Source organism: Lithobates pipiens, unplaced genomic scaffold (assembly GCF_037356315.1).
Source record: "Lithobates pipiens isolate NorthernLeopardFrog02 unplaced genomic scaffold, aLitPip1_a1.2 Scaffold_10, whole genome shotgun sequence".
Taxonomy (NCBI): Eukaryota; Metazoa; Chordata; class Amphibia; order Anura; family Ranidae; genus Lithobates; species Lithobates pipiens.
Window position 1 is genome coordinate 80,307,951 of NW_027507686.1, and position 21,811 is coordinate 80,329,761.

The following is a 21,811-nucleotide window of genomic DNA, read 5'->3' on the forward strand; positions in this document are numbered from 1 at the left end:
AAATAAAATTCATTATTCTCCCTTCAAAACCCTCCAATGTAGCCCTAAGGGAGTCCTCAGTGACATAAACCGGGGCTGGGACATTAGGAGAGGCTGCAAAACCTGACAGGGGCACTGACTCGTCTTGAGAGGCTGGCTCCAGTCTTGCAGGGGGGATGGTAACTTACAGGCACTTTTAGAACCCCTGGACCTAGGCGGTGATTTACCAGTGCCCTTGCTACCTCCCCCCGAGACCCTCTTACGAGGAGACATAGTCCTAAGCTACAAAGCAGAGGTACTAGTACAAGTGCAATCACTGTTGTGCTTAAAGTCTCACAATAAATATATATGCTTAAACTGCACAACCTGATGCTGAGCAGGTGTCTAATGTTTGCCTGGATCCAATCCCCACGGATGCTTACTGCCCACAGCTTCTGTGTCTCCACTTACAGCCCCCTGACGCTCTGGGCTTTTTAAAACTGCCGCCTGGTTCCTGCGCAGTACAGCGCCGTGCACACTGACGTGCACGGCTCACAACCACACTCCCCCCTCCTCCATTAGGCCGGGAACGCGCCCGAACCAGACAAATTCCAGCCTTCACCCATCACGGCGGGTAGTGTTAGCCAACCTTCAGGTTTATCTGGGGCCCTTTCTCGGAAGAGCCTCCTACCTGGACCATGTAAAAGACTCTGCCAGAAACTTTTGTGCGCTCTGTGTAAACAGTACACCAAGTCTGGTTTTCCCAGAGCCCAGTCTTCCAATGGAGAGGACTTACAGGCCAAACCTCGTTTCTTCGGCTGACGAGGCCCGGGTACCATACCATCTTGGGAGCCAAATATCGGCCCAAGGTATGGATCCGGTTTGTTGTAGCCCTTAGGCTAAAGTTTTACGTGACCAACCACCACAGACACTGGTGAAAAAACTGAGGTGCCTCCCATATAGGAGGGGTTATATAGGGGAGGAATTCTCCCTAATTGGGGTCAACCAGTGTTCAATCACCAGAGGTGCCTATATAACCCACTATGTAATGAAGCTTCTGTGTACCGTGATGTATGATCAAGAAAGTTGAATTTTATCCATACCATTTGGCCATGTATAATGTGTATAAGAAATCCCCCCACGAATCATTCACTATGATTGTGTAAGTCGACTTCATGAGCAACATTTTCCTGAACACATTCCACCCAGAGAAGAGACACCATTGTCCCCAACGTCCCCCCAACCAGGCCTATGTATCGGAGAATGCTTCAGACGTTATCACACATCCCTAAGTTATTAGTTCCCCTTATTTTTAACAGCCTGCCATTTCCCCCTTTCTAATATCTATGCAGATCATTTGCCTGCTGCCTCGATTGACCATGACTCTACCTTCCATGTTAAGACCCTGGCCTGTTTACGGACGATGCCTCTGCCTTCCATATGGATGGTTTCCAAATCACGTTTCTGCTTTCCACGTGCACTGACCTCAGCTTGTTAATCGACCATGTTTTTTGCCTGCTGCTTAGACTGATCTTTTGCCTTGCAACTGTAGTAGTGGAATGCAAGATAATACAGGGGTCTCACATATATGAGGGGCTTCAGCATAGTGTTCCGAGTAGAGAAAAACTGTTTTTGGCTTTCTCTGGGTTTTGTAATTCCCAGAACAGGGTCTGGAGACCTGAGTCTTCAAAGAGATTTGGGTGGGAGAAGTCTCTATGCCTGTCCCAATTCTTTCTTGACCAAGGCCCTAAGCTTGTTCTTTCCTGCTGATTGGACCAATACCTTGGCTGTACTGACCATATCTCTGCCTGCACTGACTATGGACAATATTCCTGCCTATGGACAATATTCCTGCCTGCTGCCTGGAAAATGCCTTTAGCTGTCACTGACCATGTCCCTGCCTACTGCCTGGACCTATGCTCTTCTATGTGGACCACTGCACTACAAAAACCACCGGTATTCATTTGTTTACCCTTTGCTCAGCAGAATGCATTTTGGGGTATAATTTGCACATGAACACATGCTATATGTTAGAAATATGAAGGGCCTTCAAAGGAAATTATGTGTGTAATTTATGTCCCTAGAACACCTGAGGTGCTCCTTGGATATTTTGGGGTGTCATTTTTGCTATGTGTTAGAAATATTGTATAAATTGACAATTTTGTGTAAAATAAAAATATGTTTTCATTTTCGTTCCACATTTTCCAAAAACTTGTCTAAAAAAAAAAAAAAAAAAAAAAAAAAAGACATGTTCAAAACACTCATAATGCCTCATTGAATATATGTTGGGGTGTTTTCTTTCCAAAATGGGGCTGTACCGGTTGATGATTTTGGAGTTTCACTATTTTCACGTAAAATAAATTTAAGGGTACTTTTAGTACGGCAGTTGTTGGGGTAATATTTTGTTGTGTAAATTTAGCCACTAGTTTATAGCATGGAAGGGTTCAGCAGTATAAAGATGAATTCATTACTTATTCAAAGAGCTGGACTAGCTGTAAAACAGCTAGCCAAACTGGACACATTACACAAGGAGAGGCTCCCTCTCAATATAATCTGCAGGTCTTGGTTATCTCAGCTAGTCTTTCTCTGTGTATTAAAAGTGCTTGATTCACAGAGCAGAGGCCTTTAAACATAAAAGGATTATTTCTGTTTTATCACCTTGTTTATTAAGGTCACAGTAACTATTACAAGCAATAAGAAAATAAAATAAAATAACCGAGACGGGTTTGGTAAAATTATTTTTATTTTTTAATGCATTCAGTTTTAATTCTTATCTCATCTTTGAGCCACAAAAACCTGTACTTGTCAGACCTACACGACCCACTGCAACAAGGAAGGTCCTTAAGGAACTCTTTCTTGGTAATTAAAATCTTGACATGTTCCCATTCATTTTTTTCCCATAATCATTATAAATGAGTATTCACAAACCCATTCCCTGCCTTGATCTGCCATATTGCTAATTACACCCAATCCAAGCTGAACACCTGCAGAGTACTGCCTAATAATCCATCCATGACACAGCCCTGCAGAATGTGATCTAGAAGCCACAGTATTCATGTACTGCACTGCTTCCCCCAGAAATGGGCATCTGCGCAGCTGATTTCTAGCATTAAGCACTCCAGTTCCTCTTCATCATCAGGGAATCGCTCTGTGACAGACTGGATAAGACCTGAAGGACTGCTGTCATACCGCAGGGCTTCTACAGCTGCCCCTGTAGAGAAAAATAAAAAATAGCATTTTTGTACTCACCATAAAAATTTTTTCTTAGATTGCATTGAGGAACACAAAGAGTCACATACTGCTTTATACAAGTATAAAGGAAGTAAAACAAAAACAACTAGGAACCAGAGCATGTATATGTACTGCAAGTCTCTGCAGTCATCATGCTGCATTATTTCTGACTTTTTTTTTTTTTTTTAAACTCTTACTTGCCTACCAACAAGTAGTGACATAGAACAATTCTGACAGCTGCAACATGGAGACAGTTGCAGCCAGAGGACTAGAGCTGCATAGAATTCTGTTTCTTTCTTGTCCATTGAGGGACACTGTATGTCATATACCTTTGGATTAAAAAAATACCTAAAGATTGGACACTGGCAAACAAAAAAATCTGTAGGTCAACTCAGGATAATCCTTCCTACTCCCCGTTTGTAGCAAGTGGTGCAAAGAGAAAGATCATAAAGATTTTTTGCTGGTACCTATCCATGGCAGCATACCCATGATAGAGCTCTGCCCCAGACTCATCCCTCAGGTGCAGTGAATAGCATAAATGACTAAGACATCCCAAGCATTCTGCTTTTTTCATTTGACCTCATGGTGAGCAAGATGTTCCTACATCTGCCTGGGTTCAGTCTCTCCTCGGCGCGGTCCCTGTCCTGGGGCTGCTAAATGCACTAATAAGGCTGGGAACCACTTCCATATGCCTTTTGGGGTCAGCAGGAGTCTCCTCACTAGGAGCATTTTTCTCTACCAAAATTTTAATATGGTATTAGGCTTTGATCAAGGCCAGGAGAGCAGCTCACTCACCTTCCTTTTTCTCCTTTCCCACTTTCTTGTACTTCTTCTTTCCAATTCTGTGGCAGACTCTGACCTATTTCAGCCATCGACTAGTAGCCTCCCTCTCCCCATGTCAAGGCAAACATCAAATTTCCAGAACAAAATTTTCCATAGCCACCTGGAACTACCCAATTCCAAGCACTTTGAATATAATTTTTTTACATTGAGCACAACAATTTTTGGATTTAAGACTAGCACACATGATTGCACCAAAATAAGGATTCAGAGCACCTCTCTTGTTACAACAAGAATGCCTGTTCCTTCTTTTTTTTAAACTTTAATTCTTTATTAAGATATTTATTTTGTTTACAAAATACATCAAAATTAAACATCCCCTCAGTCCCCCCATCCCCCCTCCCATCACCTTATCAGATAAGAATACAAAAAAAACAAGAATCGTTCATATCTTGGGTGGCCTAAGAGGGGATTGGTATCATGAGGGCCATCCTAGCTGATGTTCCATGTAATCTAGATTCCCATTCGATCACACTTCCCTCTCATCTCCATTCTCGCACTCTTCATTTGCCCTCTTACTTTAATGCCTATTGGGTCACTTTTCATCGTTAAAATATTTTTCCACACTATTATTATTCACATATCAATCCCTCTGGCTTCCCACCAAGGTTTCCACATCTTGTCATATTTCTTTAAAGTCCCTTGTTTTATATATAACGCTTTCTCTTTAAGAATTACCACATTCATGCTATTTATCCATTCTCTACCGAACGGAGGCGACACCGACAACCATCTTAGGGCAATCAGTTTTCTTGCCTGAAATAGGCATCTCAGAACCGCCGTCTGGCTGCTTCCCGGGTTTCCAACTCCTTCAACTAATCCCAGGAGACAATACATGCCTGTTCCTTCTTGATATAAAAGTCACATCAGAAACATAGAAAGTGTTGTCAGAAGGTCTCCATATCAGAAGACCTGATTAGAGAATATTCCCACAATGTAGGAAGAAAAAAAATCTATTTTGGAACAGTTGAATATAGCGCAAGAGAAAAGTGTTCACCAATGACAGGTGCCTCCTGAAGGTGGAGAGAGAACTCATTGAGAGTCCCAAAACTGAAAGATTAATTCATCAGTATAAAGACTACCTGATCCCCAGGGGCTAAAAATTCAATCAGAAACAAGACCTACCCCAGTGGATGCAGAGGCTGAGGTAGACTGAGAAGAGACTGGTGAAAAGGGGGAATTCTATAAAAAGTCACCAGGGCAAACACTATAGCTAACAATATGGAGAACATCTATGATGTATGGGCGACGCAGAAGTCAGAGTCCTGGTAGGTAGGAAAGTAATCAGTAAGTATTCATCCTAGATGACCACTCAAGTCAGAGGGTCCCTCTTGGGAGGGCCAGGGGTAGAAATTATTTCTCTATGGGTGATAACAATGGCCAGACTGAGTACAGCTCCTGAGACCGAAGTGTTGCAGAAACTAAAACAAGGGTCTTTTGGTTCAGAAGACCTAAAAAGAGCAGAGGTAGGTCTGCAAGTTTGTGCAGTGACACAATGAGGTAAAGAGTTAGGAACTGAAGAGAGTGCTGGCGGTGGAGGATTAGTCTATAAATCTGAAAAGGCACTACACCTGAATGTCCAAATGGAAAACTACTCTAGAGCCTGCAAGGATCAACAAACATCCCCCTACCTGGAAAAGTGGGGGTGCATCTTCTTGCTGAAGGCTTTCCTGACAGTCTAACAGGTTTCTTCTCCTGACCTTGTAGGTGGTTGGAGGACCAAGCTCTTAAAGGCCTAGTAGTCCCTTCTCCAGAACTAGGTGGGGAGAGGAAGGAGACTTTGACAACCTTTTTTTAGACCTCTAATACTGAGGCAGGTATACTGAATGTTCTGTTATCCAATGATATCCTTGATGTAGGTCTGAAGGGACTGGGTCACTCAAAAACCAAGCAGGACAGGTGCTCCTTGGATGCAATGTCCTTCCAGTACTTTAAACAAAGTGCTCTGTGCATTTGTATGACAGCAGACGTATACTAGAGACAAGTCTAGAGGTATCCAGCAGGCCATCTCCTCTGAATTGTTAGGCTTCAGGTGTTCCCCTCTTTCCTTTCTTTCCTTGGGGGGAGGTCTTGCTGTCTGGTACCTATGGTGTAACTGAGTTTAGATAAATTGTATTTTGTGTAGCAATTCGTTTTTACTTTTATTTTTATAATTGTAAGCCATTTCGTACAATATATTGTTACTAAAAATATTTTTCCATATAGAAGTATTGAACCCCAACTAAAAGGATATTCTCGTGTGGATGCATCTTTAGTATCGTCAGACAGTAAAACGATATCTAGTTTGTATTTTAGGGGAACCACTGGTAGTCCAACTTTTATGTCTGATGCTATATATGTACTGTAATATAGTGATATATATGTACCGTATATTAATAAATTTATTTTGTTAAAAAATGTATTTACGTGCCTTTAAAGTCCATCTTATCAAATATTGCAAATTCTATACCTGTTTGATAGATGCAACCAGGAAAGGATCCTCAGCTGCAGTGGAAAAATCTCTTTTGAGGGATCTTGACCATTCTGCCACAATTTGGCAATTTAAGGTCACAGCTAGAATAAGGTGAGGGACACAGTCTGCCAGTGAGAACTGGGGTTTAAAGAGGAATTGTTGTTGGTCTGTAGAAGTCTCAAATTAAGAATGCCCTCTACTGGTCAAATGGTTCCTCTATTAAGATGGGTCAATCGCAGATTTATGGTGGGTTTAGACCATTCCTTCCCAGACAGGAACAGATCCAGTAAATGCTCAGGGGGGTCCCTAGGCCCACTGTAGGGTTTTCAATCCCTATTCAAGAATACCTCAAAGAGCAGGTGTAACAGAATGTTTGCTGCAGCTGTAGGAGTTCTGAAAGACTGGAGACAACAGGCTGATTCAACAGATGCAGTGTCCTGCATCAATAGTGCCTGAGACAGTTTCCTGTAAATCTGAGAAAATGGCAGAAGACTGCAATTTATCAAACATAGTCATATCAGAAAGACACTAAGGTGACCCCCTAACAGAGTCAGATATGGTCCCTGCAACTGGTGGCCGGGCTACTTTTAAGAAAGATAGGAAACAATTTCTGCAGGGGAAGGCGCGGGAATGCAATTGTCTTTGCAGTCAGCACCAGCGGGGAACACAGTGGATTTGGCTGCAAAGTCTTGAGTGACTGCAGTACCCCAGAAAAAAACAGCAAAAGACTCACCTTCACCAGGCAGAGCCAAGGAGGACTTGGATGATGAGGCAGACCCTATATTTATAGGGCAACTGGATTACATATTGCAGACATGAGTGCCTTCAAAGGGCATAGAGAAAAGGAACCACTAGAGCACAGGTGTCAAACTGGCGGCCCCCAGCTGTTGTGGAACTACAAGTTTAGCTTGACACCCCTGCACTAAAGGAATGTGAGCTGAGATAATCTAGCAGTAATACTGTTCCCTCTGTCTAGCAGGGTCTGGGTACGGCAATCCATAGCTAGGCTGGGGAAAGGGCAGTTCAGAGAGCTGTTGTCGTAGAGACCAGCTCAAGCATCAATGAAGCAAGGAACCTTGACTGAAGAAAAAAATGCTAGCAAAAAATAAAATAAAACAAATAGGTTATACTTTTACAAGTTGAGCAGGGAAAATGTGTGCATCCTCTTAGGGCACTGACAAAATAACTGAGGAGAGAGGGAGAGAGGGAGGGAGAGAGAGAGAGAGAGAGAGAGAGAGAGAGAGAGAGAGAGAGAGAGAGAGAGAGAGAGAGAGAGAGAGAGAGAGAGAGAGAGAGAGAGAGAGAGAGAGAGAGAGAGAGAGAGAGAGAGAGAGAGAGAGAGAGAGGGAGAGAGAGGGAGAGAGAGGAGAGAGAGAGGGAGAGAGAGAGAGGGGGAGAGAGGGAGAGGGAGAGAGAGGGAGAGGGAGAGGGAGAGGGAGAGGGAGAGGGAGAGGGAGAGGGAGAGGGAGAGGGAGAGGGAGAGGGAGAGGGAGAGGGAGAGGGAGAGGGAGAGGGAGAGGGAGAGAGAGAGAGAGAGAGAGAGAGAGAGAGAGAGAGAGAGAGAGAGAGAGAGAGAGAGATCAGATTTGTCAGGCCGCAATGTCACAATCCAGCTAAAAATCTCAGATCGCCGCTATTACCAGTAAAAACAACACAAAATAAATAAAAAGTCCCTAAATCTTTCCCCTGTTTTGTAGACGCTATAACTTTTGCGCAAACCAATATACGCCTATTGCGTTTTTTTTAACCAAAAAATATGTAGCAGAATAACCGAATGAATACATTTTTTTATATATATTTTTTTGGCTATGTATTATAGTAGAAAGTAAAAAATATATATTTTTTTCCAAAATTGTCGCTCTTATTTATAGCGCAAAAAATAAAAACCGCAGAGGTGATCAAATGCCACCAGAGGAAAGCTCCATTTGTAGGAAAAAAGGACATAAATGTTGGTTGGGTACAATGTCGCGCGACCACGGAAATGTCAGTTATAACGATGCAGTGCTGTATCGCAAAAAATGGCCTGGTGTGGAAGGGGTTAAATCCTTCCAGAGTTGAAATGGTTAAAGGGCAAACCTGCTCAAAACGGACACCCCAGTTTTGGGCAGAAAAAAGTTGTTGAAGCAGGTGCTGAAGCCAGGAACTGTGATGGGCAGCTCTTGACACGGTGGTGCAGATAACAAGACTATGGGTATTATTAACATACTTTATTTTTTCATCTCACAACAGTAATTTGATATTTAGCTGATTGCAATGGCTGACTACACTTTATTCTATTTAATAAGCCTGCAGGCATTTCTATTGTGTCAAGGAGTTTACAGCCTTAGCATTACTCACCTGTCAACCGTGTGTTTATCTGAACAAATGATTTTCGCTCCTCTTTTCTTAAGATCACAATGTCTCGCAGTGTAAGAAACTGATAGGGTTTGGAGTCTGTAACTTTGGAGTATCCATCATACATCTCACGTGCCCTGTCTACATCGGCTGTGGATTTATATACCTATGAAAATCGGAGGCAATGTGGAATAATAGACATTAATATAGATGTAAACTAGAACCCATTTTATTTTAATTATATGCCTTTTTTATTTTAAAAAATATTAAAAACAACCACTGTGATAACTGGATACCACCAGTATACCAGAATATGTACAGTATTACTGTGTCACCAGGGAGATACCCAAAAGCTACTTGTGGCATTTCTGAGGTGGCATAAGAGACATGTCATCTGCCAGGTGGACAAAGTTTTTGAAGCTAATATAACTATAATGTGGGTAAAAAGGCAACAAATGGGACCATAGCAACATTTATATAGATTGCGTGGAGTTACAAAAGTATGCTGATGCTGAATATGTGAGATCTATCAGTATAGAAGGCGGCAATTGTATCAGCTGCTTTGTTGCTCCACGCAGGGTTTACTAAAGAGAAATAGACTTCACTTTGCAAGGGAGGTTGCGCCTGGCTAGGGAATAAGGTGAAGTTCTGCTGACCTTCATCATCCAATCGAGTGCAAGTAAAAATGCTGTTTTTTATTTTCCTTGCACATGATTGGGTATTCTTTGCATAGTTTAATGAAACTCTGTGAAAAACTCCCTTGCAAAATGCAGCTTCCCTTGAAAGGTCAACAGTCTTTTTTGCCATTTTGAAATCAACCCCACTGTGTTTACAAATTGTCTCAACAGCCCTCAATGCCTGCATCGTTGCTGCTTATACATCAGACTAATGCCAACATGCTCCTTTTGAACATATAAAATGCTCAAATGCAGATTTTGGGGTTGATATACTAAAACTGGAGTACAAAATATAGTGAAGCTCTGTATAGAAAACAATTAGCTTACAGGATTGTTGCCCACCCCTGATTTAAAGTGTTTTCAAATTGTGCATGTCTAGTTTGGTTCTGTATATAACAGAAAAAAAAGATAGATTTGGTGATTTTGTACACATATGCATGCAAATGGCTACTCTTTCTTGTATATATCCATTATAAAGGGGAACTGAACTACTGATACAGTATCTCACAAAAGTGAGTACACCCCTCACATTTTTGTAAATATTTTATTATATCTTTTCATGTGACAACACTGAAGAAATGACACTTTGCTACAATGTAAAGTAGTGAGTGTACAGCTTGTATAAATAAATAGTGTCAATTTGCTGTCCCCTCAAAATAACTCCACACAGCCATTAATGTCTAAACCAGTAGCAACAAAAGCGAGTACACCCCTAAGTGAAAATGTCCAAATTTGGACCAATTAGCCATTTCCCCTCCCCAGTGTCATGTGACTCTTTAGTGTTACAAGGTCTCAGGTGTAAATGGGGAGCAGGGGTGTTAAATTTGGTGTTATCGCTCTCACTCTCATACTGGTCACTGGAAGTTCAACATGGCACCTCATGGCAAAGAACTCTCTGAAGATCTGAAAAAATAATAATTGTTGCTCTACATAAAGATAGCCAAGACCCTGAAATTGAGCTGCAGCACAGTGGCCAAGACCATACAGTGGTTAACAGGACAGGTTCCACTCAGAACAGGCCTCGCCGTGGTCGGCCAAAAATGTTGAGTGCAGGTGCTCAGCATCATATCCAGAGGCTGTCTTTGGGAAATAGACATATAAGTGCTTCCAACATTGCTGCAGTGTTTGAAGGGGTGTGGGGTCAGCCTGTCAGTGCTCAGACCATATTCCATAAATTGCATTAAATTGGTCTGCATGGCTGTTGTCCCAGAAGGAAGCCTCTTCAAAAGATGATGCAGAAGAAAGCCCACAAACAGTTTGCTGAAGACAAGCAGACTAAGGACATGGATTACTGGATTCCTGTGATCTGATGAGACCAAGATAAAACCTATTCGGTTCAGATGGTGTCATGATAATGACCCCTAACACACCTATGATCACTGCCTTGATGAAGAAGCTGAGGGTAAAGGTGATGGACTGGCCAAGCACATCTCCAGAACTAAACCCTATTGAGCAGCTGTGGGGCATCCTCAAATGAAAGGTGGATGAGTCCAAGGTCTCTAACATCCACCAGCTTTGTGTTGTCGTCATAGAGGACTGGAAGAGGACTCCAGTGGCAACCTGTGAAGCTCTGGTGAACTAATCCCTTAACAAGATAGCCATGCGGATAATTCCTCGCCACATACGAACCAAATGAATGAAAGAGAAAAACCCCATAGCTGGAAAATATTTGAATGTGTTGACCCTTAATCCCCCTAAAATAAACAGCGCCTGCATAGGTAGACAAAGCTGAGTTTATACCTTAATCCAAACTACTGGACTATAGGGATAAGAAGAGCCCCTTCCAACCAACATCCAAAACTGTTCCTGTGGTGCAACTTACACTGCCTAACCACCTGCCAACTATATGATTTAGGAATTAGCCAACTTACCCCTGGAAAATGCCAGCATCCTCTGCTGAGAAGCAAGAGATAGGAATCCTAGTGCTATTACTAGAAACATTCTTCTGAGGATAGGAGAAATAAAGGAATCTAAAGAGACTTCCCCAGATGACTGCAGGTCAGCTACTGAAAGAGGATCTGTCTCCCATTGGGCCCAAAAAATACATCCAAGGCTTTTATTATTCCTCTTAGAAAGACCTTACAGCGGGGTTCAGTGAGCCCTGTCTGATGACCATCCTGGGGAATACAGGTGATGAAACCTTACTCTTCAACATGGGGACCAACAGATCCCACTGGCAATACATTGAATCCAAGAAAGAAAGTGGTCACGAATGACACACTCAGCTGTCCAGTGTAAGAAGCAGCAACTTATCATAGGAAGAGTGCCAAGGATCACGGCAGTTACATAGTAGGTGAGGTTGAAAAAAGTCCATCAAGTCCAACCTATGTGTGCGATTATATGAGAATATTACATTGTATATCCTTGTATGTTGCGGTCATTCCGATGCTTATCTAATAGTTTAAAAAACCTATTGATGCCTTCCACTGAAACCACCACCTGTGGAAGAGAATTCCACATCCTTGCCTACCTTACAGTAAAGAACCCTCTACGTAGTTTAAGGTTAAACGCCTTTTCTTCTAATTTTAATGAGAGGCAACGTGTCTTATTAAACTCCCTTCCACGAAAAAGTTTTATCCCTATTGTAGGGTCACCAGTATGGTATTTGTAAATTGAAATTATATCCCCTCTCAAGTGTCTCCAGAGAGAATAAGTTCAGTGCTCGCAACCTTTCTTCATAACTAATATCCTTCAGACCGTTTATTAGCTTTGTTGCCCTTCTTTGTACTCGCTCCATTTCTAGTACATCCTTCCTGAGGACTGGTGCCCAGAACTGGACAGCATGCTCCAGGTGAGGCTGAACCAAAGTCTTGCAGAGTGGGAGAATTATCAATTTATCCCTAGAGTTAATCCCCTTTTTAATGCATGTCAATATTCTGTTTGCTTTGTTGTTAGCAGCAGCTTGGCATTGCAGGCCATTGTTGAGCCTATCATCTACTAGGACCCCCAGGTCCCTTTCCATCCTAGATTCTCCCAAAGATTCACCTCCTAGTGAATAAATTGCATTCATAATTTTGCCACTCAAATGCATTATTTTACATTTTTCTACATTAAACCTCATTTGCCTTGTAGTTGCCCACCCCATTAATTTGTTCAGATCTTCTTGCAAGGTTTACACATCCTGGGCGGAAGTTATTTCCCTGCTTAGCTTAGTGTTGTTCGCAAATACAGAGTTTGAACTGTTTACCCCATCCTCCAGGTCGTTTATGAACAAATTAAACAGGATAGGGCCCAGCACAGAACCCTGGGGGACCCCACTTCCCACCCCTGACCATTCCAAGTATTCCCCATTTAACACCACCCTCTGAACTCACCCTTGTAGCCAGTTTTTAATCCATGTACTCACCCTATGGTCCATGCCAACGGACCTTACTTTGTACAGTAAACGTTTATGGGGAACTGTGTCAAATGCTTTTGTAAAATCCAGATACACCACGTCTACGGGCCTTCCTTTATCTAGATGGCAGATCACCCCCTCATAGAAGGTTAATAGATTGGTTTGGCAAAAATGGTTCTTAATGAATTCATGCCGATTACTGCTAATGATACCACTGTCCTTACTAAAATCTTGTATATAGTCCCTTATCCCCTCCAAGAGCTTGCATACTATTGATGTTTTGCTAACTGGTCTGCAATCCCCAGGGATGTATTTTGGTCCTTTTTTTAAATATTGGTGCTATATTGGCTTTTCTCAAATCTGCTGGTACCATTCCAATCAGTAGACTATCAGTAAAAATTAGGAACAATAAACCTTGCATAATATCATTTATAGAGGCAGAGTCCCTGCCTGCCCTGGTACCTCTATGCTTAACACCTCTCTTTCATTATTCCGCTATATTGTCACAAAGGTAACCAAACATACTTGGATAAAATGTGTATATGTTGAATGGTGTTGCGCTCCACACTTAATACAAATAAATAAATTGATATACGTATAAATCTATATATATAATACACAGATAGAATAACTACTAACACTTTCAAAATAGTGAATCATTGCCAACTCGGTAAAATCCAGTCGCATGCAATATAACGGTAAGGACCCTCTTAAATTAAAGTGCATCCAGGGACAGTAATCAATAAAGTGCATCCAGTGACAGCAATCAATGATTACTGTCACTGGATGCACTTTATTTTAAGAGGGTTATTACCGTTATATTGCATGCGACTGGATTTTACAGAGTTGGCACTGATTCACTATTTTGAAAGTGTTAGTAGTTATTCTATCTGTGTATTATATATTGATTTATACGTATATCAATTTATTTATTTGTATTAAGTGTGGAGCGCAACACCATTCAACATATACACAGCATACCTTCTTAGGGGAGTGTTTGAGCCCCTGCCGGTGTTTTAGCTGCAACCATACGTTTCTCTTTATTTGTTTAAATATTTTGGCGCAAGGAAAATTTATAATTACTATTATACTTGGATAAAATCTCCAAAAAAAAACCATATGGTTCAACCCTAATCTTTAGGAATGATTTTCCCTCCCGGGCCCCAATCGCTGGTACTCCAAGGGCGTTCAATATCTATGCCACCTGTGCAATGCCCAGGGTTTTAAAACCTTCTCCCAGCTACGCTTAGACTTTGACTTGCCAAGATCGTACCTCTTCTACTACTACCAGCTCAGACATGCGATCCACACACAGTTTGGCTCCCTGGACGACCCCACTGACTTGCCCCCGTTGAAAAAACGACTCAGACACCCAGACCCCACTAAACTAGTTTCCACCTACTATGCAGCCCTAATGTCTGACTTTAACCCCAGGTTTCATAAAGCACAAGCGAAATGGACATCTCTGGATATGTCTTTGATGGACGAAGACTGGCCAGAATTCAGAGATACATATAAAACCGCAGTTATTGCCTCCAGGGACCACATCATTCAGATCAAGATCTTTCATCAGACCCACCTCACCCCAGCCAGACTGCACAAGATGGGTCTCTTGCCCTCAGCTGCCTGTTTTCGCAGCTGTGGCCAGGAGGCCGACTTTCTACATTGCTTTTGGGCGTGCCCAATGGTCCAGGATTTCTGGAAAGAAGTGGGTGCTTTCACCTCACTGACGTTGGGTCTCCCAAATTTACTACACCCCAAGAATTGCCTTTTAGGCATCTTTGGTGATTGACCCATATCGTCCTAAGCCAAGAGACTGCTCCGCATACTCCATTTTTATGCTAAAAAAACTATTCTAATGTCCTGGAAGGGTGCACAGACCCCTCTGAAATCCTTCTGGATAAAACTTATTAATGATTCTATCCCACTTTATAAACTGACTTTTGAACTTAGAAAAAGGAACAAAACCTTTCAGTTAATTTGCGGTAGATTGTTGGCTAGTCCACTAACCCTATCCCAGGGCTGATTATACCACTCTCGGTTGTCCATTGATGTGCTGTGCCCCAAAGATTTTTAATACTTGGTTACACGCTCTTGCTCTGACTTGGTAGCATATTTGCACATTATACCATTATGCCTATGTTAAATCTTTTGCACCGATGTCTGTGTAATTTCCTATGATTGAGTATACTGCCTAAAATTGTATACCCCCTGTCCGACCAGACTGTCTGGCACTATTGCCGTTTTTTGTATTTTGTTGTTTGTGTTTTCTATGTTTGTTGTTTTGTCTAAAACCTAATAAAAAGTTCCCCAAGTACCCTCGGGTGCAAGCCATTTGGTCCCGGTGATTTATTAATGTTAAGTTTGCCAAGTGTATTTCTAATTCTGTCCTCTGTTAGCCATGAGGGTGCTTCCTGTGATGTGCCATGAGGACAAACACTGCAATTTTGGTTACTGAAGCCCCCCCGGATTCTCTCGTGAAGTCTGAGGAGAAGAACAAAATTCAATACCTTTGCCATCTCCCCATCCTTTGTAAGCAGATGTCCTTCCTCATTCTCTATGGGGCCAATATGGTCTGTCCTCCTTTTTTACTGTTTATATACTTAAAGAATAAATGCATAGGACCAACCTACAGAAGGATCTCCTGATTAATTCAGAATGGTCTATTCTTGAGAAAAATACTTAAGTTTTTTTTTTTTTATTCATACTTGCCTACCTTACCTCAGACCGATGCTGCAGCTGTTCCCCGCTGTCTCTACACTGAGAACTGAGCCATTGAACATTGCTCATGGCTCAGTTTTCACAGATCCGAGAGGTGAGTTGCTGACTGTCAGTCAGTGTCTCTCCTCTCTGCGTCTCCACGCTCATTGGAGTGCTGAGCTGTGGAGGGGCAGGGAGTGGCTGTCTCAGCAGCTCACTGAGACTGCCATCAATCAAGGCAGCTGGGGGATCCAGACTTGGGAAGTCGGGATGACGCTCAGCCTCGACTGATGGCAGTGACACTAGCGGAGAACGGACCGCTCTCTGCTGAAAACGGGTCACAGGAGTGCAAAACAAATTATACTCCTGTGACCCAGAGGAGAAGCCCAGCCTAAAAAGATCAGGCTGGACTTCTCCTTTAATTGCCAGAAAAGAGATTACTCCTGTCCCTTCCAGAGTGAGGGGAAGGTACAATCCCATTCCCCACCAGTGACTGCTCAAAAGTCTTTGGGGCGTTTTGGTAAAACAACATCTTGGTATCTTACCCAGGTTCCAGACTCCCTAACTGTGCTAAAAAGGAGGTCCGCCAACAACCCCAGAGAGGAGGGAACGGAAGAGTCTGCTACACATAAGAAAGGAGCCAAGTTTCTACAGGGAGTGGACTTTGTGAGTGAGGAATTGAGCTGAACAACCCCACTCAGTGACAACCTAAGGCTACCAACACTACAGTAGATACCTGGCAAAATGTCTCTAGATAAGGTTTGCAGATAATAGGAACTGCGCTAGCCACAAAATACCCAATATGATTAGGGTATATGAAAGTGCCAGACCCGCACTGTGGGTTTTAGTATGATGAACAGGCAGCGATTTTGGCAGGTAGATTCCTGGAAAAGGGATATGATCCCGTTTCCCTTGGTGAAACTATGGAGATTGCCCGGACTAGAGACAGACCCTCACTACTGGCAGACAGACAAAGTGCCAGGGCTGGCACACAGGGTGGTGTACCGTTTATCACGACTTTCTCAGTCCAGCACCGTGGTGTGAGAAATCTGATTCAGAAACATTGGCACTTACTTACTAGTGACCATGTTTTGAATCCAGTTCTGCCTGTTAAACCCCAAATAATTTTTAAAGGGGCCTCTTCACTGGGAAACAAAATTGCCCCCAGTGTACAAGACCCGCCTAAGGCCAATAGATGTTTTTTTCAAAATCTAGTTGGCTATTATAAATGTAAGAACTGTCAGGTCTGTACCCTGAATTCGTATAGGGGCTCTAAGATTTCAAGTATCGTATCTTCGAGCACCTCTAGGTCATATGACATAGAGTCCTTTATTACCTGCTCCTCGGAGGCTGTGGTTTACCTTCTACAGTGCCCCTGTGGCCTCCAGTATATTGGGCGGACCAAGAGGGCATTTCGGGTCAGGGTGAACGAACACATTGGCAATATCAGACGGGGGTTTGACAAACACCCTGTGTCCAGGCATTACGACCAGATACACAAGAGAGACCCATCAGGTACCCTATTTGTTGGCCTAGACAAATATAAGCCCCACTGGAGGGGAGGGTCCTTGGTTAGGGAGATATCCAAGCTCGAAATGGCCTGGATTCATAAATTAAAAATTTATACTCCGTTTGGCCTCAATGTGGACACCGATGTAAATGCCTTCATTAATAACTCATGAGGTGACCCGTTTGATGCAATGTTTCCCTACAACGTTTGTACTGTATTAGTTACTGTGAAAAACCACCTGTTTTCATTATTATTTTTTCTTGCTGTTTACTTTGGTGTTTATCACTGTAGAACATACTCTTGTGTGATAGGCCTGGCTTTGGGTCTGGCGGCCTTTTAGGTTACCGTTAGGTCTATCCCTCGACGTTGTTTGGGGCGTTCCAGAATAGTCCCTGGGGAATACGCGAGACAACAAGGCACTTTAAACACATGTCTATAGTAATCTCATTTTCTAACTGAATTTGATTGCTATATAAATACACCGGGTAAACGCACTATTTTTGAGGCACCTCTACACCTATTTGCCCATACGTAATGGGACCTGATGGCCGTATGAATGCACCAGGAAGCGTAGAATTTCTGATGCATTCTTGTTCCTATTTGGGATGCTTTATTCAATTTTTCTAATTCACTATTATTATCCTTTTTATCTTATTGATTTTTAATTTATTCTACCCCCCGGTTTCGGTGATCCACACTGTACCCTGTTTCGGGGTTCAGGAGGCGCACCGTAACGTGAAGACATTTGCCACGTCACTCTGCCGATAGGGCCAATACCTGGAAGCGAGGCTTGGCTTATGATCCTATAACTTTCATATGTAAACGAGGTTTGGCCCGCAACCATAGGACGTTCGTTGCGGATACGTACATCTGACGTTCGTGAGTGATAGTGAGGCTTGGCCTACGTTCCTTTGATTACTAATGTTTGTGACGTCTAAGATGGCCGCTGACCCAAAGTGAGGCTTGGTTAAATATATGGTTATAAAAGGGGTGACGTCGCACGCCGCCCGTGCCCCTGGACGACGTAAATTATTACGAAACGCGTAGGGCGGTGCGAACGTGTCGACGTCACCCCAAGTCGTGTTCGTTCTTTGTGGACCAGGAAGGACGGGTTGGTCTTTGCGTTGGCGTGTATCCGGCCGGTGCACGTCTTTGTTTTGAACCTGCTTTTAAAGTCTTTTATTTGGGAGTGAGTAACAGCCATAACCCCATCGCGTGGAAGATTCGTGATCATCTGAGGAGGAGGCGCTATCCGGATACCCTTTTGACTGCTACTGCTTGTGGTGACCCTCTGTAATGGGGGGTCGTCTGGATCTGGTAAGGAGCTGATTCATTCATTTCGGTGATGGGATAAGCACACCACATCTTTGGAGAAGATTTTCAATTCGTGTATTTGCAGTTTAGCCGTTTGGAACTTTTTTTTACTGCCGTACCTCATTTGAAGTTTTGTACCACTGGTGTTCATTCACTATATGGACATTTACTTTTTATTTTTATTTTAATTCAATTTTTCAATTTTTGATATATGACTGTATGGACATTACATAGAGTGTTTCTGAACACAGATTTACTATTTCTTCGATAGGTCATTTATGCTTAATAGTGAATATATATACTTTATATCCTTACCTTTATGGTTTAGGGGTTTATACACAGAGTTTGATACACATATATTGAGCTCGGGGAATTCACATTATTGATACACATTTATTTTTTTGTTTTTTGAATTCAATTGCACTTATCTGTATATGGTTTATACCACGCTTGGAGGTGGTCTTTTGAGACACTAGATACTAAAACCCACAGTGCGGGTCTGGCACTTTCATATACCCTAATCATATTGGGTATTTTGTGGCTAGCGCAGTTCTTTTTCTTTCTATTTCTGTTTGGTGTATTTTTGGTATACATTTGAATTGCAGCTTCCGTTCAACATCATTTGTTTTTTTTCCCGTAGCGCAGTTTTTCCCCTCTTTTCTCTTGCAGATAATAGGACCTTCAGTATTTAGTTTAACCAGCAAAGGGCACTAGAGTTAGTGCCGTGAGCAGGCTCGGAACTGCTGAAAGTCATTGGGAGTGTGGTCCCTACTAGAGAATAGATCAGTAAGGACTAATCTCTGTTGACTTTTAAAGGTCAATAGGTCCCTTAGGAGGGGTAAAAGACTGAGGAGGGTCAAGCCCTGCAAGTTGTACAATCTCTTGCGAGGGAAAAGCAATATCCTTGCTGGGAGCAGTGCAAGCTTGAGTGGGATACCAATCCAAAGCACAGGTTCCTACTAAAGTAGGAATCAGGGGGTCTTAAAATGCACAGAGCTGGAAAAAACAAACAAAGAGAAGACACACATGGAGTGCACAGTAATATCAAAAGGGTGAGGAGGGGCAGCTGGAGGAGGTGCCTGACTCAAGGATCAAATTTGGAGGCTACAGGGGAGAACTGAACAGTCAAATGCCTGGGAGGTAAACACACAGGATAAATCAGGATAAACAGCAACCACTTCCAGAAATTCGAGTGCACTTTCATGTCGAAGGCTAATCCGGGAAAAACGAAAAACTCTGGCTTTGAGTCCTGTGACTTGAGTGGGACGTAGACTGACTGCCTACGAGGTTCTACTGCTGTAGCAGATAAAGGAGAAGCATGAGTTTCTGCTGCCCCAAATACAGACCTCCTGTGTTGGAGGCAGGAGCACACTCCAGCCACTAGTGGCATTGTGAATTACAATGTCAATAGCAGATGAGAAGAGTCAACTTCCTTTGAAGGGAAACCAAGTGAGAGGTTAATTGAAATCATCATCGGTGTACCAGGCACATAGCTAAAGTGCCCTACCCATATGAACAGACATCATCCCCCGGTGGCACACATTTCTGTTACGTAAAACCTGGAACTAGGTAGGGAGTAGTATAACAGCCGTCAATAGAATTCCTAAAAGTAAGAACACTATCAACCCATTTATATGTATGCTTGTTAATATGGCTCACTGGAGTGTCTACAGTGTGCAATGACCACTTAGCAGCAGCAGGATAGTGCTTCCTCTAGGTGGAATGGAAGGAGAAAAAGCAAGGAGCACACTCAACACTTCACTACACTAATAACATAATTTGCTCAGGCCTATAAGTCTTCAATCTTACAATTATAAAACCAGCAGTGGTGCACAACAGTGCCACAGTGAGGTAGCTCCTGGTGTATAAGCCCAACCAGCCCTGCTCCCAAAGTGAGTCTTCAGATACAGTTCTCTTCTGAGACAGTCTCTGGTGTGTATTATTCCAGTTAAGGTTGAACTGGATAGACTTGTGTCTTTTTTCAACCTGACTAACTATGTAACCAGTGGCTGTGTTAAGGTTCTGGACCCAAATAGTGCTCTGCTGTGAACTAAGACAGTGCAAAAAAGGTATAGAGCATGCCAAAAGGCAGCACCCAGTGTCTGATGGTCAAATTTTAGGCTAGCCCTGCAATCTTCTAGCGTTCAGGGTATGACCTCCAAAAGTTGTTGCTAAGGACACACTAATACGGATATACGCTGTGAAAGACCATGAAAGTCTTCATGGAAGTCCTCAAAGAAAAAAAAAAAAACATGAAAACTGTAGATTTAAAAAGATTAAAATGATTTCTGAATTCTATTAAACATGTTTAGAATTTGGTTTACATCTACTTTACAAAATATTTATTGCAAGAACAGCAGACACAAGGCAGTTTTGCTACCAACAAAAATTAAACGTTAGCATATCCACAGAATTTCCCTGAACACACCTCTTAATTGCTGACTGGGAAACAACTGTTCAAGGAGTTTAGAAATCTGCCTTAGGCCGCGTACACACGGGCGGATTGTCTGCCCAACTAAGTTCGTCAGACAATCCGACAGACAGTCCGTTCAACTTTTGAATGAACGGACTTGACCACACACGATGAACAGACAGTCCGCTGAAAGCTTGCGCGATGACGTATACAGCACGTACGACGGGACTAGAAATACGACGTCCAATACACTGCAATGCAACCTTCGGCCGTGTAAATCCTTTCTGAGCATGCGCCATACTTAGTCCGTCCAACTTGCCTACACACGAGCGGACTGTCCGCTGAAACCAAATTCTTTTTCATACTGTGATAATATATACACACACCTGCAAACGCTGCAAAAATTTCTGGATTGCTGGTCGGCCCACACTCATAATCTTGCTTCTGTCCAGTGTCACCTGTGCATCTGGTCGTCCATCAACCCCAACTTTCTGGGTGAGAGTGACAAAATTTTCACCAGCTTCTAAGAGGACACGAAGAATGACAAATCGAGCCTGCATGTGAGCCTGGAAAAGTTAAACAAGCTGTGACATATATAATTTTCCTGATAGACACAGTTACCAGCAGTGGTGCTTGATTTAATATGTGTGCAGTAATGACCTTAAATCTAGCCATGCCACGCTTCCAGAACAATTACCATACCACTTATTTTACTGAAAAACAAGGACCTCTTTACAAAGGATAAGAGCACCAACCTCTCCCTATTTTATCTTTGCTTCATTTCTGAATTCAGACATGAAAAACTAGTAAAGACAAGAGGATCTAAAGGAACTAACTTATTCAGTACAATAATGCACTCTTATCAATTCTGCTGCAGCCTTCTGTTGGTATTGTGATTGCTGGCATCTTTGCTCTATGGCCATTGGTTGGCAACAAATAATTTAATTTCTGCACATGGACCTTGGAGTTACATCATCCGGGCACGTGGTTCCATTTGTGGCAGCTCATAGAAGCCAAGAGTATACACTACATCGTGCATAAACAG

General features: G+C 42.6%; 1 protein-coding gene across 1 annotated transcript in view; it reads right to left on the reverse strand.

The window, feature by feature from the left end:
- Positions 1 to 2,683: 2,683 nt before the first annotated feature.
- The window catches only part of DPP3 (dipeptidyl peptidase 3), a 107,921-nt gene continuing 88,793 nt past the window's right edge, over positions 2,684 to 21,811 (reverse strand). Inside the window, exons 16-18 of the mRNA XM_077456167.1 lie at positions 21,153 to 21,332; positions 8,819 to 8,981; positions 2,684 to 3,169 (exon numbers count right to left, since the gene is read on the reverse strand). Coding sequence (XP_077312293.1) covers positions 3,012 to 3,169; positions 8,819 to 8,981; positions 21,153 to 21,332 — 501 coding nt within the window. The 3' untranslated portion in view covers positions 2,684 to 3,011. The remainder of the gene's footprint in view (positions 3,170 to 8,818; positions 8,982 to 21,152; positions 21,333 to 21,811) is intronic.